Source organism: Manacus candei, unplaced genomic scaffold (assembly GCF_025592945.1).
Source record: "Manacus candei isolate 608988 ecotype Guabito, Panama unplaced genomic scaffold, ASM2559294v1 h1tg000034l, whole genome shotgun sequence".
NCBI lineage: Eukaryota > Metazoa > Chordata > Aves > Passeriformes > Pipridae > Manacus > Manacus candei.
Window position 1 is genome coordinate 7,387,763 of NW_026138082.1, and position 13,440 is coordinate 7,401,202.

General features: G+C 36.4%; 1 protein-coding gene across 2 annotated transcripts in view; it reads right to left on the reverse strand.

The window, feature by feature from the left end:
- NKAIN2 (sodium/potassium transporting ATPase interacting 2) overlaps positions 1-13,440 on the reverse strand; it is a 542,008-nt gene that overhangs the window by 294,302 nt on the left and 234,266 nt on the right. For both annotated transcript variants that reach the window (XM_051792302.1, XM_051792301.1), the window contains exon 2: positions 1,273-1,410. In XM_051792302.1, coding sequence (XP_051648262.1) covers positions 1,273-1,410 — 138 coding nt within the window. The remainder of the gene's footprint in view (positions 1-1,272; positions 1,411-13,440) is intronic.

Here is a 13,440-nt window from a genome sequence, read left to right on the forward strand (position 1 = left end):
GTACTTCTCTTAGCATCAAAGTAATGCAATATGGATGGTAGCAGAGAATAAGTGAAATTTTTCTAGATTCTGAGTAACTGCTGGTATATGAGGGAACAGATAAGAAGAAACAGACTTTGCAGAAGTAGGTGCAGATTCAGTGGAGTTACTGGAGACAAGGGGTAATGGCTTTAAACTGAAAGAGAATAGGTTTAGATTAGATACTAGGAAAAATTCTTTGCTGTAGGCTGGTGAGAACCTGAAACATGTTGCCCAAAGAAGTGGTGTATGCTTCATTCCTGGAAGTGTTTAAGACCAGGTTGGATGGGGCTTAGAGTAACTTGGTCTAGTGGCAGGCATCCCTGCTGGGCTGGAACCAGACAATCTTTAAGCTCCCTTTCAACCCAAATCATTCTATTGTTCTAAGATTTCCTAATTTTCATCTGACATGAAAATATGGTTGTGTATGGGAAAATCTTTTCAACTCTTGTCTGTTTCTGAAATGTATACAACCTTTAAGTGAATTAATAGTTGATTTTGACAGTAATATTGTTATGTAAATCTATTTCTAACAGAAGGTGTTCTGAATGATGGCTTTAAGAGTTGCTGTTATTCTTTCTTTATAGAACTACAAATGGCAAAACCCCCACAAAGTCAGAGACTGAAATGAGGATTAAATTAATACTGCATTGTGCCCAAGTACAGCCATACTAAGTCTTTGTATGAGAGGTAGCTGAATAAGGAAAGAAATGGATAAAAAATATTAATTAAGGTCCAAATTCTTACTTTCATATTGGAGACCTCAGTTCATTATTTCTTACTGTACAATCGCATTTCATTTTCAGGTTGGACTATAACTTCTAGGAGGCATATAGATAACAGATAGGTACTGTAGCAACAATGGTTAATAACAATAATGAATAACTATAATAAATCATGGCTCTGTTGAGGAGGTCCAATGTATATAGGAAAGCTATGGTTAGCATTTACTCTAGCTCTAAATTCCTCTAATAGTGAGGATGTTGTAATTTCTTAAACTGACTCTACTTCTTGAAAGTTTGTATTGTCATGCAGTTAAAGATCATATTGACTTTCAGCTTTTGTAGGTAGTTACCAGTTGTGTTGCACGTGTCCCAAAAGCATAATAAGTTAATATAAAATGTTACAGAAGAAAATTAATTCAAGATGAGATTTCTATTTGCTTTATGAGCAATACAATTTGGAGCGCTGTTTTGTTTGTTTGTTTGTTTTATACATGCACATCAGAATAAGCAAATGAAATTCAGTACTTACTCCTGTTATGTAACGAGGTCTATACTGGATGGTTCCAAATAAGCCAAGTATGACTACAATAATATGTATAAAATTTGCCAGGATAGGTGCCCACTGATAACCAAGGAAGTCAAATATCTGCCTCTCGAGCACAGAAACCTATGATTAAAAATAAAAGCATAAATAGATTAGAACAAACCAGAAAACTATGAATATGAGTGTATTTCCCCTTCCCATACTCAAGATAATTACCCTGAGTTAAAAAATAGTTGTTAGCCATAAAATGAAATGAGTTTGCAATGTTTCACCTTCTTGTTTTAATGAAAACTGCATTTCTCACTGTTTACGAAGTTATATTCAGTTAGCTAAAATATTCTCATGGGCAATTCTACCAAGGTACTATACTGTTCACTAGGATGATATGTTTGCAGAAGGAAAAACACAAATCACTTTGTTATATACAACAGCAAATGCTATAATGTTCTAGGGTATCGGTGCTGAAAATAAGTGAGAGGCTTATGACATCTCAGCTACATTGTTTCCACTTACAACACCATCCTTTAGTCTAGTCCTATCTCTTTACTTCCACCTTTCCTTGCATTTTGATTTTTTTCCTCTTCCCTCTATCCCAGCTCTTCTGTCAGTAACCAAATGAACACAACTTTTTGACCTGGTTCTCCTGATAATGACTCTAGTTTACCTCCTTCCACTGTCACAAACATCAGATGAAGTATAAGCTGTTCCCCAAGATTCTAGATAAATAATTTAAAAAATTATTCAAGGGACAATCTGGGGCTGATGATTACTGTTTTCAAGCAATACCATTACAAACAGATAGATCAGACACTAGACAAACTGTCTTTCTAAGAGTATCAGTAGTAATAATTTCAGAATTCCACTAGTAGATTTCCCTTAACTGATGTTTGGACATTATGTCAAAATACAGTACTCTAGCCCAACCCATAGGCAGAATGGCATGTTTTGACAAAAATAATATTTATGCTAATATTAGAAGGCAATTTAGTGGTAAATTTAGATAGAAAGACTAAGGAGTTTCTCTGATACCATTCCAAAAATTTCACTAACCGGAATGGTGAATAGATGAGTTTTATGAAAATGTGAAGAATAATAGAAATAAAAGAAAGAGAATGATACTGATAATTATTAACAATAATAATTAAAATAACAACAATGCGAACACCTCACAAAAAAAAAAAAAAGAAAGAGTGAGCAGGTTGTTTCTTGATTAAATTTCATTAAATGACAGTTGATTGTTTACTGAGTTTATGGTACACTGTGGATTAACTGAATTAGTTTAAGTGTCACAACTTCATTCATTTAAAAAATATCATCTTTTGAGATCAAGTAGTAAATGAGTAGTAAATGAGTAGTAAATGAGAACTGTTCACCACTGTTCTTGCAACAATATAGTTATGGGAGAATTTTTCAATTTTCATGCCACAGTCCACTACCACAGCAACATTTTCATCTCAAAATTAAGAAAACTTTCTATTAAAAAGACAGCCTACATTTACACTAGCATTGCAAATGTAAAGACTGTTAATTATATAGTATGTACTGGCATATGCTGAACTTTAAAAGAAAGACTGTCAAAATAATCCTGGGGAAGCTTGTCAGCCATGTAATTTCAAATTTGAGTGTTCAGGTTTCATGTTAAACATTGAATTTCTTTCTACAACAAAGACCCCTTTCACACAATGCACCCCACTTATAACCAGTCTTGGTATTTTACCTACCATTTTATTTTACATATTTACTGACAGAAAGAGATTCTGTTCCTACCTCATCGAAAATCTTTATGAACTGATTTTTGCTATCCTACCACTCTCCGCAGCAGAGGAACATCATAGAAGATTTCCCAGAATCCCAAGACATGTCTAACAGTGACAATGTGATGAAGAAATAAAAGGAAGATCAAGCTGTATTAGAAACTTCATGAAAACTCAAACTGCCAGTGCTTCTAAGTTTATCATTAAGAAATATTTCCTTGACTACAGATATATATATATAAAAAAGGCCAACATCTGTCATAAAGCAGTATTATGTAGGTCAGTGTGAAGTCTGTTAAGCATATTAGCAAAAAACCTGTAATACCATAAGTGCTGTTAAACAGGTAACAAAGGGAAAATGCTCACTCTTAGCTCTTATTTTCATCAGCTAAACAAAGAGGAAATGAGAATAGTAAAGCAGGAGCAAAAGGAACATAGACTATACAAGCTTCTAGTGTAATAACAGTAGAGATTCAGCAAGAAAAAAACAATACACGGGAAGATGCAAATCATTAAAACAGCAGGAGATCATACAGTTAAGTATCCCAATTATGGAGGAAAATTGCAGCATGCTAGTTAATTATATGAAAAGTAGAAAAACTCATATCCCTGCTACAACTGTTAAAAGGTTAAAAGGAAACTGCAGTATCATGTATCGACGTTTTGTTTTGGTTTGTTTTGCTTGGTGAAAGGTGAAAGATGCAGTTCCAGTAAAACTTGTTTATGGGACTGTTGGATAAATGGATATTCTGTAAGAATCTTTTATTTCTACAAATCAATGTGCCTTTTTTTTTTTTTTGGTGACTAGTAATTTTTTTAGTACTGATTAGATTTTCTCATTTCACTCCAAAGAATCACACTTCAAAGTGTGTGGGACTGCTGGATATGTGAAATGGCAGCATTCTGGTAGGCTGTCCACAAATGAAATGCTGTGGAAATGCAGCTGCTCTTCTGTAGAAGATTAGACTACTGCAGCAAGATACATTGTGGATTTATCAAATGGAAAATATATGACAGATCTTTATTCCCACTTCCTGAAGAGATAAAGGTGTGAAGAAAATAAAACCAATAAAACCAATGCACAAACAAAAATAATACAAACTTTCTACATGAGTTACTTAAAAAAAATTCATTTGGTCTGTGTTTCTAGAAGGGGAAAAGTGAAAAGTAGGAAAAAGTAGTGACAAAAGTTATTAAAAACAGTATTATGTAGCTTCCTCCTCTTCCATAGATGTCAGAATCATAAGGGATTTTCTTACATAGCAAGAGAAAATATAGACCTGATTTTGAAAGCTCTGCATTCCTTTACTTCAAAAACTTAAAGTTTTTGGTTAAAAAAACTTCAATTCTTTTTTCAAATCATACCCACCAGCTTCAAATGTTTAATGATGTTTCAATGATACCACAGAGAGAAAGGAAAGAAGTAACAAAGTAACACTAATCTTTAAACTCAAGGAATAGATATAGAATTGTCTGTTTTCTTTCTTCTTCCTCAGGTTGTCCGTATTGGTATCTCTATCACTGACGTGGACAACGGGATTTCCTACACCGTCACCAAGTCTGCTGATGACACCAAGCTGTGTGGTGCGGCTGACACAACGGAGGGAAGGGATGTCATCCACAGGGACCTTGACAGGCTTGAGAGGTGGGTCTCTGCAAACCTCAGAAAGTTCAACAAGGCCAAGTGCAAGGTGCTGCACCTGGACTGGGGCAATCCCAAGCAGAAATACAGGCTCGGCAGAGAACGGATTGAGAGCAGCCCTGGGTAAATGGACTTGGGAGTGTTTGTGGACAAGAAGCTCAACATGACCTGGCAATGTGCACTTGCAGCCCAGAAAGCCAACTGTATCCTGGGCTGTATCAAAAGAAGCATGATCAGCTGGTAGGTCAAGGGAGGTGATTCCTCCCCTCTACTCTGCTCTTGTGAGATCCCAACTGGAATACTGCATCTGGCTCTGTGGTCCTCAGCACAAGAAAGATATTGAAGGCCACTAAGTTGATCAGAGGGCTGGAGCACCTCTCCTGTGAAGACAGGTTGCGAGAGTTGAGGCTGTTCTGCCTGGAGAAAAGAAGGCTTCAGGGATACCTTACAGCAGCCTTCCAGTACCTAAAGAGGGCTTACAAGAAGTCTAGTGAGGGACTTTTTGAAAGGGCATGTAATGACAGGACAAGGGGAAATGGTCTTAAGCTGAAGGTAGGTAGGTTTAGATTATACATTAGGAAGAAATTCTTTACAGTGAGGCTGGTGAGGCACTGGAATAGATTGCCCAAAGAGGTTGTGGACCATCCATCCCCACAGGTCTTCTAGGCTGGGTTGGACGAGGCTCTGAGCAACCTGGCCTAGTGTAAGGTGTCCCACCCTGATAACAATGTTGGAACTAGATAATCTTCAAGGTCCCTTCCAACCCAAACTACTCTATGATTCCATGATTCTTTTGGAAACAAGAGTTTAAAATAAGAATGGGAAAGAGGAAAAATGGGTCCTTTGGATGAAAAAGTATAGTACGGTTAGAAAAGAAAAATATGTTTTAATTCAACTCCATTTTAATAATGAGGTGAACCCAAAATGTAAGGTTATGGACAGTCAGTTCCTAATGTTAGAAAATAAACACACAAAACATTGTCTTCTTAGGCTCCCAAATAAATAAAATATCATAGATTATTTTATGTATTCACTGATAAAATTATAGAATAGCCTATTTAAAGGGAACCATTTTACTAATACATTATTTTTTCCCAGACTTCCGCTAACTGTTTTAAAAACAAATACAAAATAAAAGCAACTCATATACTGTCAAGTTGGAATAGCTGAAACTATTTCCAAATTCTTGTCAGAGGCTGGTCGTTAATAGCTCAACAGTGTTACTGACTTTGAGGGACCAAACCATTTGGAGATGATTCTTTAAGTATATGATTGGACTAGAATTCCAGACAGGAACTACAAAGGAGAAACCAGTCAAAAGATGATTTATAATACAAACTCCAAAATGGAAAATGATTAAGTGTCTTTGCTCAGAAAGCTCCTTGTGAAAAACTCAACCATGATACAGAATCTAAACTCTGCACTGATATAAATTACAGTGCACATGGGCATACACACACAAGTGAGTCTGTACAGCTCCAGCCAGCCATGGCCCTTGGGCAGCAAACATTGCACAGAGGCACTCAGCATGCTGGGGCTTGGGGCAGGTCCCACTGAACTGATGGACTCACAGCTGAGTGATGGTAACAGGTTCTCATTCACTCTAAAGGAAGAAAAGAGTATTATCTTAAATTGCATTGTAGGAGAATTAAACAACTGTGGTTTATATCATTGACTGGTGCAGGCTAAGAATGAGATAAAGAAATTAAGCCCTAACATTAACTCATTAGGTCCCCTCAGAAAAACTGTGTTGCATCAGATGACCACAGCATCTAATAATTTGCTTGTGTTTTTAAGTTAGTTTTTAAGGTGTTTAATGACTTTCAGCTCTTGATTCTATGGCATAGAAAGTTAAAAAGTACCAAATAAACACAAGTATTTTTGGCCTTTGGTTTATGAAAGATTTCTAATGCTAAAGTCTGCCTGCACCACATATAATGTCTCCAGCTAACCCTCCACCAGCACTTCCATCATTTTGAAGCAGAATGCATATATTTGGCCCATTCCTTAGAGAGGTTAATTTAATTTTTCATCAAAATTTTAGATAGTATCCTAAGATAGAGGGCCCAGTTACTCAACAAATTCTCCACAGTCACCCAGCAGAAAAACAGATTAACATTTTGAAAGTCAAATCTATACAAAATACACATACACATCTGCAGGTGTGCATGTGAGTCCAGCTGTTTACTGCTAGACAGCAGGAGGAAAAAAAATTGATTTTTTTTTTTTTTGGTAAGAAGAAAGGCAAAACTAAAATGAAGTTCTGTGAAGAGCTGTGGACACAATCGTGTTCTCAGCACATCTAATAAAAACTATCCCAAGCACAGGTAATTCAAGTTAAAATCCAGAAGGAATTAGTTTTCACTTGTCCTTTGGTTCCTTAAAGGAATCACATATAAAATACGGAACCCCTGTCCTTAATCCGTTGGATGCTGCTGAGAGACGGAATAGGCCTTCACCACACTTGATAACAAGGTAATCATAGTTTTTAAAAATCCTGTGTAGGACCACATTACTGCATCGTATTGTGTGTAAGTGGATTTCTGCTGTGACCTACTAAGGACAACAGGGCTCTCCACAGGTACAGAGTACATTCTAAGTCTCAGCTGCTGCCTTCCCTAACTAAACATAGCAATAACAAAAAAAATGGTAAATACAAGTTTTCTACAGTAGGGTTTTTTTATGTAGTAGTGAGAAGCAGAGTTGTTATCTAAATAACACTTCAGTTATTATTACTCATTATATGAAAATCAGAAAGAGTCTAGCCAAACCAAAGCTGGTGAAGTTGACAGTTGGGTTAAATAAAAAATATTTACTGTGCATTAAACATATATTTAGGGTATTGTATTCATGATTTATATACATTTAGGCTTCATCATGAATACATGCAGATCCAATGACTCAGTAGCAAAATCCAACTACGTCCCTGAAAGAATCACATGATGAGTGAGCAGGCAGCAAAAAAGAGGAAAATGATGGCAAAATGCTAGATCAACAAGTTCTAATCTTGCAGAATACTTTCCCACACAACTTCTGTACACCAATATTCATGAAAAAGATAACTGATAGAAAAAAATGGGGGAAGTCTCTAATCTAAAAATAAATTATTTGGTATTTTTAATAATGCTTCCTAAAATTTTTAGAATAACTTTACAGGAACCATATTGCTAGAATAATGAAAAAACATAATTAAATAAGAGTTGCATTTAAGACACACAAACTTTTGAAATCTGTAGCAAATAGTAGAAGTCATGGTGATATTTTTACATAGCTATAAAGCACTGTAGAGATAATTGTGCCTCAGACGGCTATAGTTTTTACTGTACAAGACCAAACTCACTTTTGCTAATAACTTAAAACAGCAACTAAATTCAGATTTTGTGAAGTATAAGTAGATTTCAATACTCTTGAAAACAGCAGAGTATTACAGTTCATTCGTCTTCAGAGCAAAGCTTTGTATACAATTGCACACTTGACTCCAAAGACTTGCTTAAATGCGTTAGAGTCTTAAGTTCATGCTACAATTTAGATCACAAGTCTTATCATCATCTTACAGCAAATTTTATATATGTGTGTGTGTGTGTGTGTGTGTGTGCACATGTGTGTATGCTTTAAGACAACAGAGTTTCTTGTTTCTGGCTGCCCATCAGTGGCAAGACTTAGAGATATGTCAGAACCACATCATTTTGCATGTCTGAAAGAAAATTTGAAAAATCAGTCTCATGTAAACTGTTCTATTTACTTCTTAAGACTACCAAGAAGTTAGTAGCTCAGCTACAGGATGAACTTAAGCAAGAGGTGCTAAAAGCTTTAAGTGTTTTATTTCATGTTCATGAACGCATGTAATAACAATTTGTGCACTATTTTAATAAGACATATTTTCACTCCACTAAAAACCGTAAGATGTTCATAAAAGTGGTTCGCTCTCAAACAGATACATTTATAAACCTCAAGTTATGAGGTTCATTTTTACCTTAAACCCAAGATAATTTTATGACACAAAATACTCAGCTGCCAAGTTCCAGCTAGGGGGTGTAGCAAGCAGGCTAGCTCTGACTGTGGCCAAAGGAGGGATGATGGCCAAAGGAGGGTTAGTGACCACCAGTGGGAATAAATTTAAACACTGCCAACATACTCAACCCAATATTCATCCCTTCTGCCATTGACAATGGGAAGATGTAGACTGATCTCTTAGCAGCTCCCTCCCACCCCTCTGCCCTACCCTTATTCCTCTCTCCTTCCCTCCCTGCCTCTCTCAATCCTTTACATCCTTCTTCTAGCAAGAACATTGAAGCACTGGCACCCATGCCTTTAAGGTGGCAAAATTCAAATTTACTGACACTAATGAGAAAGTTTGAACCAATTCTGAATGTAAAAATACTTTTGAATTAAGATTTAATAATAACTTATAATTGAATAATATGAATTTGCCTGCAGTAAAGCCTGAAGGCAAAATCTAACATTCAGAGAGCATTTAGAAAGATTAGCTTCATCAAATAGTTTCAAATTGTTTCTGTCTTTATGGAAATATTTAACAATAAAATAGGTCTTGATTTCATTCACAAAGATACAACTAGTTTCTATACAGTGATTCACATTACATTACATTACATTTGTAAAATCAACAAAGACGTGATAATGCAGTTATGGAACTGACACAAGGATGCATCTAGGGTATCTTCAGGTAGTGAAACTATCTTCTGTGTATGTTTCCTCAGCCCAAAATAGAATCTGGCTTAAAACCTGAAAAAAATTACCTTATAACAACAGAAAAAAATTAGTCCCTACTCCTCAGCAGGAAAGGCACACCTGGAAGAAACCTCATTAGCCAAATAGTTTTGAGTTGGTGTTGGCAGGGATCACTCATTATCTCATCAGGACTGAGCCTTGTAATAATAAGAACTGGGCATTTGGAATCAGAGAACTGCATCAAGCGAAAATTAGCCAATTCAGAGTCACTATGGTGGTTTTACTTGTATTCAGGCATATAAGAATATGCTGAATACAAAGTAAGAGAAAGAATGACAACTAATCCATGTGAGAACTGCAAGGCACAGAGGGCTTTGTAGTCTCTCATCCCACAACTAAACCTGGATAAACAGGATGATGTCTTTATCTGACCTTACAGAAAGCTCGGTCTTAAAATGCTTCTGCTTGAATAGTCATTATTCCTATACAGAATATGTGAAACACCTGCTCCATTTTCATGCCTTGGCACAACTTAAAAACTGATATTTAAACTATGCAGATCACTTCATGGAAGAAAGATAATTGACATCAGTTATAGACAGAAAAGTTTCTACCTGTTAAAATTTGCCTATTACCCATGTATAAAGCCATCCGTCCTTAGGGAACTCCAAGTACTGCTGAAGGAAGCAAAGCATCTTCTCTGCAACATGGCTACCTTAGAGACAGACTTGTCATCTGGTCTCTACATCAGATGCCCAGGGACAAGCACAAGGTCTCAGACCTCATCTTCCAGATATCTGGTGTTCCCAGTTCCCAGCTCCAGTGCCTTTAAATTCAATGGCAGCTGGGGAACACCGATCATTGCCTACAACGTAGTTCCACAAACATAAATTTCTATCCAAAGTGTCAAGTAGGTTTTTTTTCTTTCTTTTTTTTTTTCATAAAGAAAATGTGGTATTTTCATAGGCTAGTTCAAGACCGTTGATTCAACTCAAGAATTGTTGATTAGAGCTAGCCAAATTGCAGCAATTTCAATATTTCACCATTTGTATTCAATTTGCATTGGAACGTGATTATAAGAAAAAAAGGCAACATATGAAGCACTCTGTGTTGTCACAGTCATTACAGGAAAACTCCAGGTCATTGGGCAGTCAGGGCAGGGTTCCCCACTCCAAGCCCTATGGACAGTTAGAGTGAGTCAGTCAGACACTGCCCCCATCAAACATTTCAAGGAAAACACAAAGGTTTTTTTCTGATTTTATGAAACAATATGTTTAAATGAGTGGGACCTTAAGCTTTCTGTTTTGGAAAAATACCAAAACCTATCACCTGCTTCTGGAAAGCACAGCCTCCGTAATACAAGTAAGCAGTACAGTCTCATTCTCTTGCCTTTTCCAACACTAAAGCTATAATAAAATTAAGAAGCAGATTGACCATTCCTTTTCCCTAGCCCTGATGACAAATGTAATGAATAAAAAAAGCTAGTCTGCAATGACTAATGTATGTACTCCATGTGTTGAATTCTTTTTAGTATGCCAATTCATCTACGGATACAAATATTTCCTTCTCTTAAGTATATTGTTTCTGAAATATTATCTGTTTGCATTCAAGCTTTATCAACCTGCAAGGTAACAAATACAGAAAAAAAAGACAACTATAACAAAGTTCCAATTTAAGAGTCAGTTAATCACAAAGCTCTACTCCCAGTCTATTATACTGAAAAGTTAAAATGTGAGGGACAATGAAAAGGATAGATACAAAGCTGTGACAAAAGACTAAACACACAAGATGAATGCTTGCTATATTATATATCGCTAATAGGTGCCACTAGTGATGAGAATGGTGTCAAAATGTCCACTTCCATGTAACTAGATTGTCCAGAAAAAATATAATTGGATCAAAAATAAAACTTCCAAACAAAAGAGAGGCACCCGAAAAGAAGCAGAGATACTAAAGCTGGATATAACTGGCCTGCTTATTTGCATAAATATTTACTGCAGTCAATAGTTTCTGTGATTTACATGGAGATAATTTGCATCAACTAATTTGAGACTAAACTCTAATTTTTACTGGATGTTTATTTTGTGTGAAGGTTAGTGCTATGTGCTGGATTAAACACATTTGTTTATCCATACTAGGCACTCAAGCACAGCAGCAGTTTCTTGGCAGATATTTTGAAGATGACAATATTGCTAAATATCTAAAATAAGACTTTTTTAACTGTGCTTCTGTACTTCATGTGGGAAAGTACTGATAAATAGTAGTATAATTCTCTGTATTGGAACAAGAATGACATCCATTGGCTGCCACCAGTTGGTACCTTAATTTTGTGAGGAAGGCTGGAGAAGGCTGCCTAACAAACCTGCATGGCTGACACTATGATGTTTGTGGAAGTTTTTTGTTTCATAAGGGAACCATTCACATATAGTAAACCAAAATTTGCTTCATTGTCAAAAATTATCATTTCCCCCCCTTCTACAGTTGCCTTCAAATCTTTGTTTTCCCCACCTTCAAATTTGCTTTTGTTAATTCAGTGCCCACAGCAATTCCCCTTGGAATGAGCAAAAGCTATAATCTAGAACTGCTGCAAGCTCTCCTCCAGCAGAGGCCTACCCCTGCCAATAGCCATCATCATTCAAGTGGCACTTGCTGGCAAGAAAACACAGAGTTGCAGCAATGTCTTTGCACTTTTCCATCCTTCATATCCCCAGCTGTTCCAAGGGGGTGATCACCTTGCTGGTTTCACGAGGTCCAGAAAACGCAGCAATAATTATTGTGCTGGCAGTGCTGCAGGCAGCCAGCGTCACTCAGGCAGGAACTGGAATGCAGCCCAACCAACATAGCAGAATTTACTAATCTGTTGCACTGAATATTTTGTTATAAGAAATAATCATGAGCCTTGTGATAGACTATGAAAGGCAAATTATATTGCCTGAGCCAGAGTCTTCTACAGTTCTACAATGCCTAGAAAAAAAACCAAACAACAAACCCACCAAAAAAAAAAAAAAAAACCACCAAAAAAACACCAGAACCAAAAAAACCACAAAAAATCACCTGACAATTTTAGGTTACCTGTTTAAACCTAGCCTTTTAAATGCTCTGTCTTGTCAGTAAATATCCTCCTCGAATTTACAAAAAAACAATTCTCTATCCAATCATAAGCTGTCAAAAAAGGAGCAGTTTATAATTGGTTTTGACCAATTTTGTGTGGATTACACTAGGAGAGGAAGGCTAACAGTGTTCAATTTAATTTCAGATCATGATACCTTACAGAAAATTGTAAAGAAAATCTAACTGTGGAGCCTTCTTCCTATAAACATATTAGTCAGTGATTTAAATGATGCATGTCTACTGACTTTCTAACCCTTGCTAGACAGCAGATTTGAATACAATTATTTGAGGGTAACTACAATGTCTTTTTCAAAGTGGACTCCTGTCATTAATGAAACAATTGGAAAAAATAATATTCATATAACACCAAATGCCTGAGCATTTCTTAGTAGTATAGGTGACCTCTCCAGAGAGTACTTTTATCTCAAGAAAATGATTATCTGATAATATTCTGCACACTGCTGCTCTGCTAAAGCCACAGCATACCTTTATGCAATGAATGCCACACCTGCTGATTCCTGCTTTGTGCTGCATGGCACTGTTTTGACTGTGGTAATGCCTTATCCTGTGGTTTATTTCTAGGTTGATGACATACTGATTAGAAGTCCACTTACAATGAAGATATGGGAAACTGACCTCCCTGGCAAACAATGCAGTTAGGTGAAAAAGGAATGTAGCTTAGTGAGAACTGCCTTTTTCTAAGCAGAATCAGAGTCTTTCACCCCTGCTGTTCTGTTACCTCAACCAAGGAAAGAAAGTATCAATGCCCATATCTGCTATTGACAGGTAATTCTACACTGGGGAGAAGAAGGAATAGATAAAGCTTGTGCACATCTCGGAAAATATGAAGAAAACCAAGAGTCATCTAATTTTCCTACATCTCTCACTACAAAGAAAATCATGCCAAAAAATAACACTTCAGGATAAAGACAGCCTTGTAGTCTGGAAAACTAACCA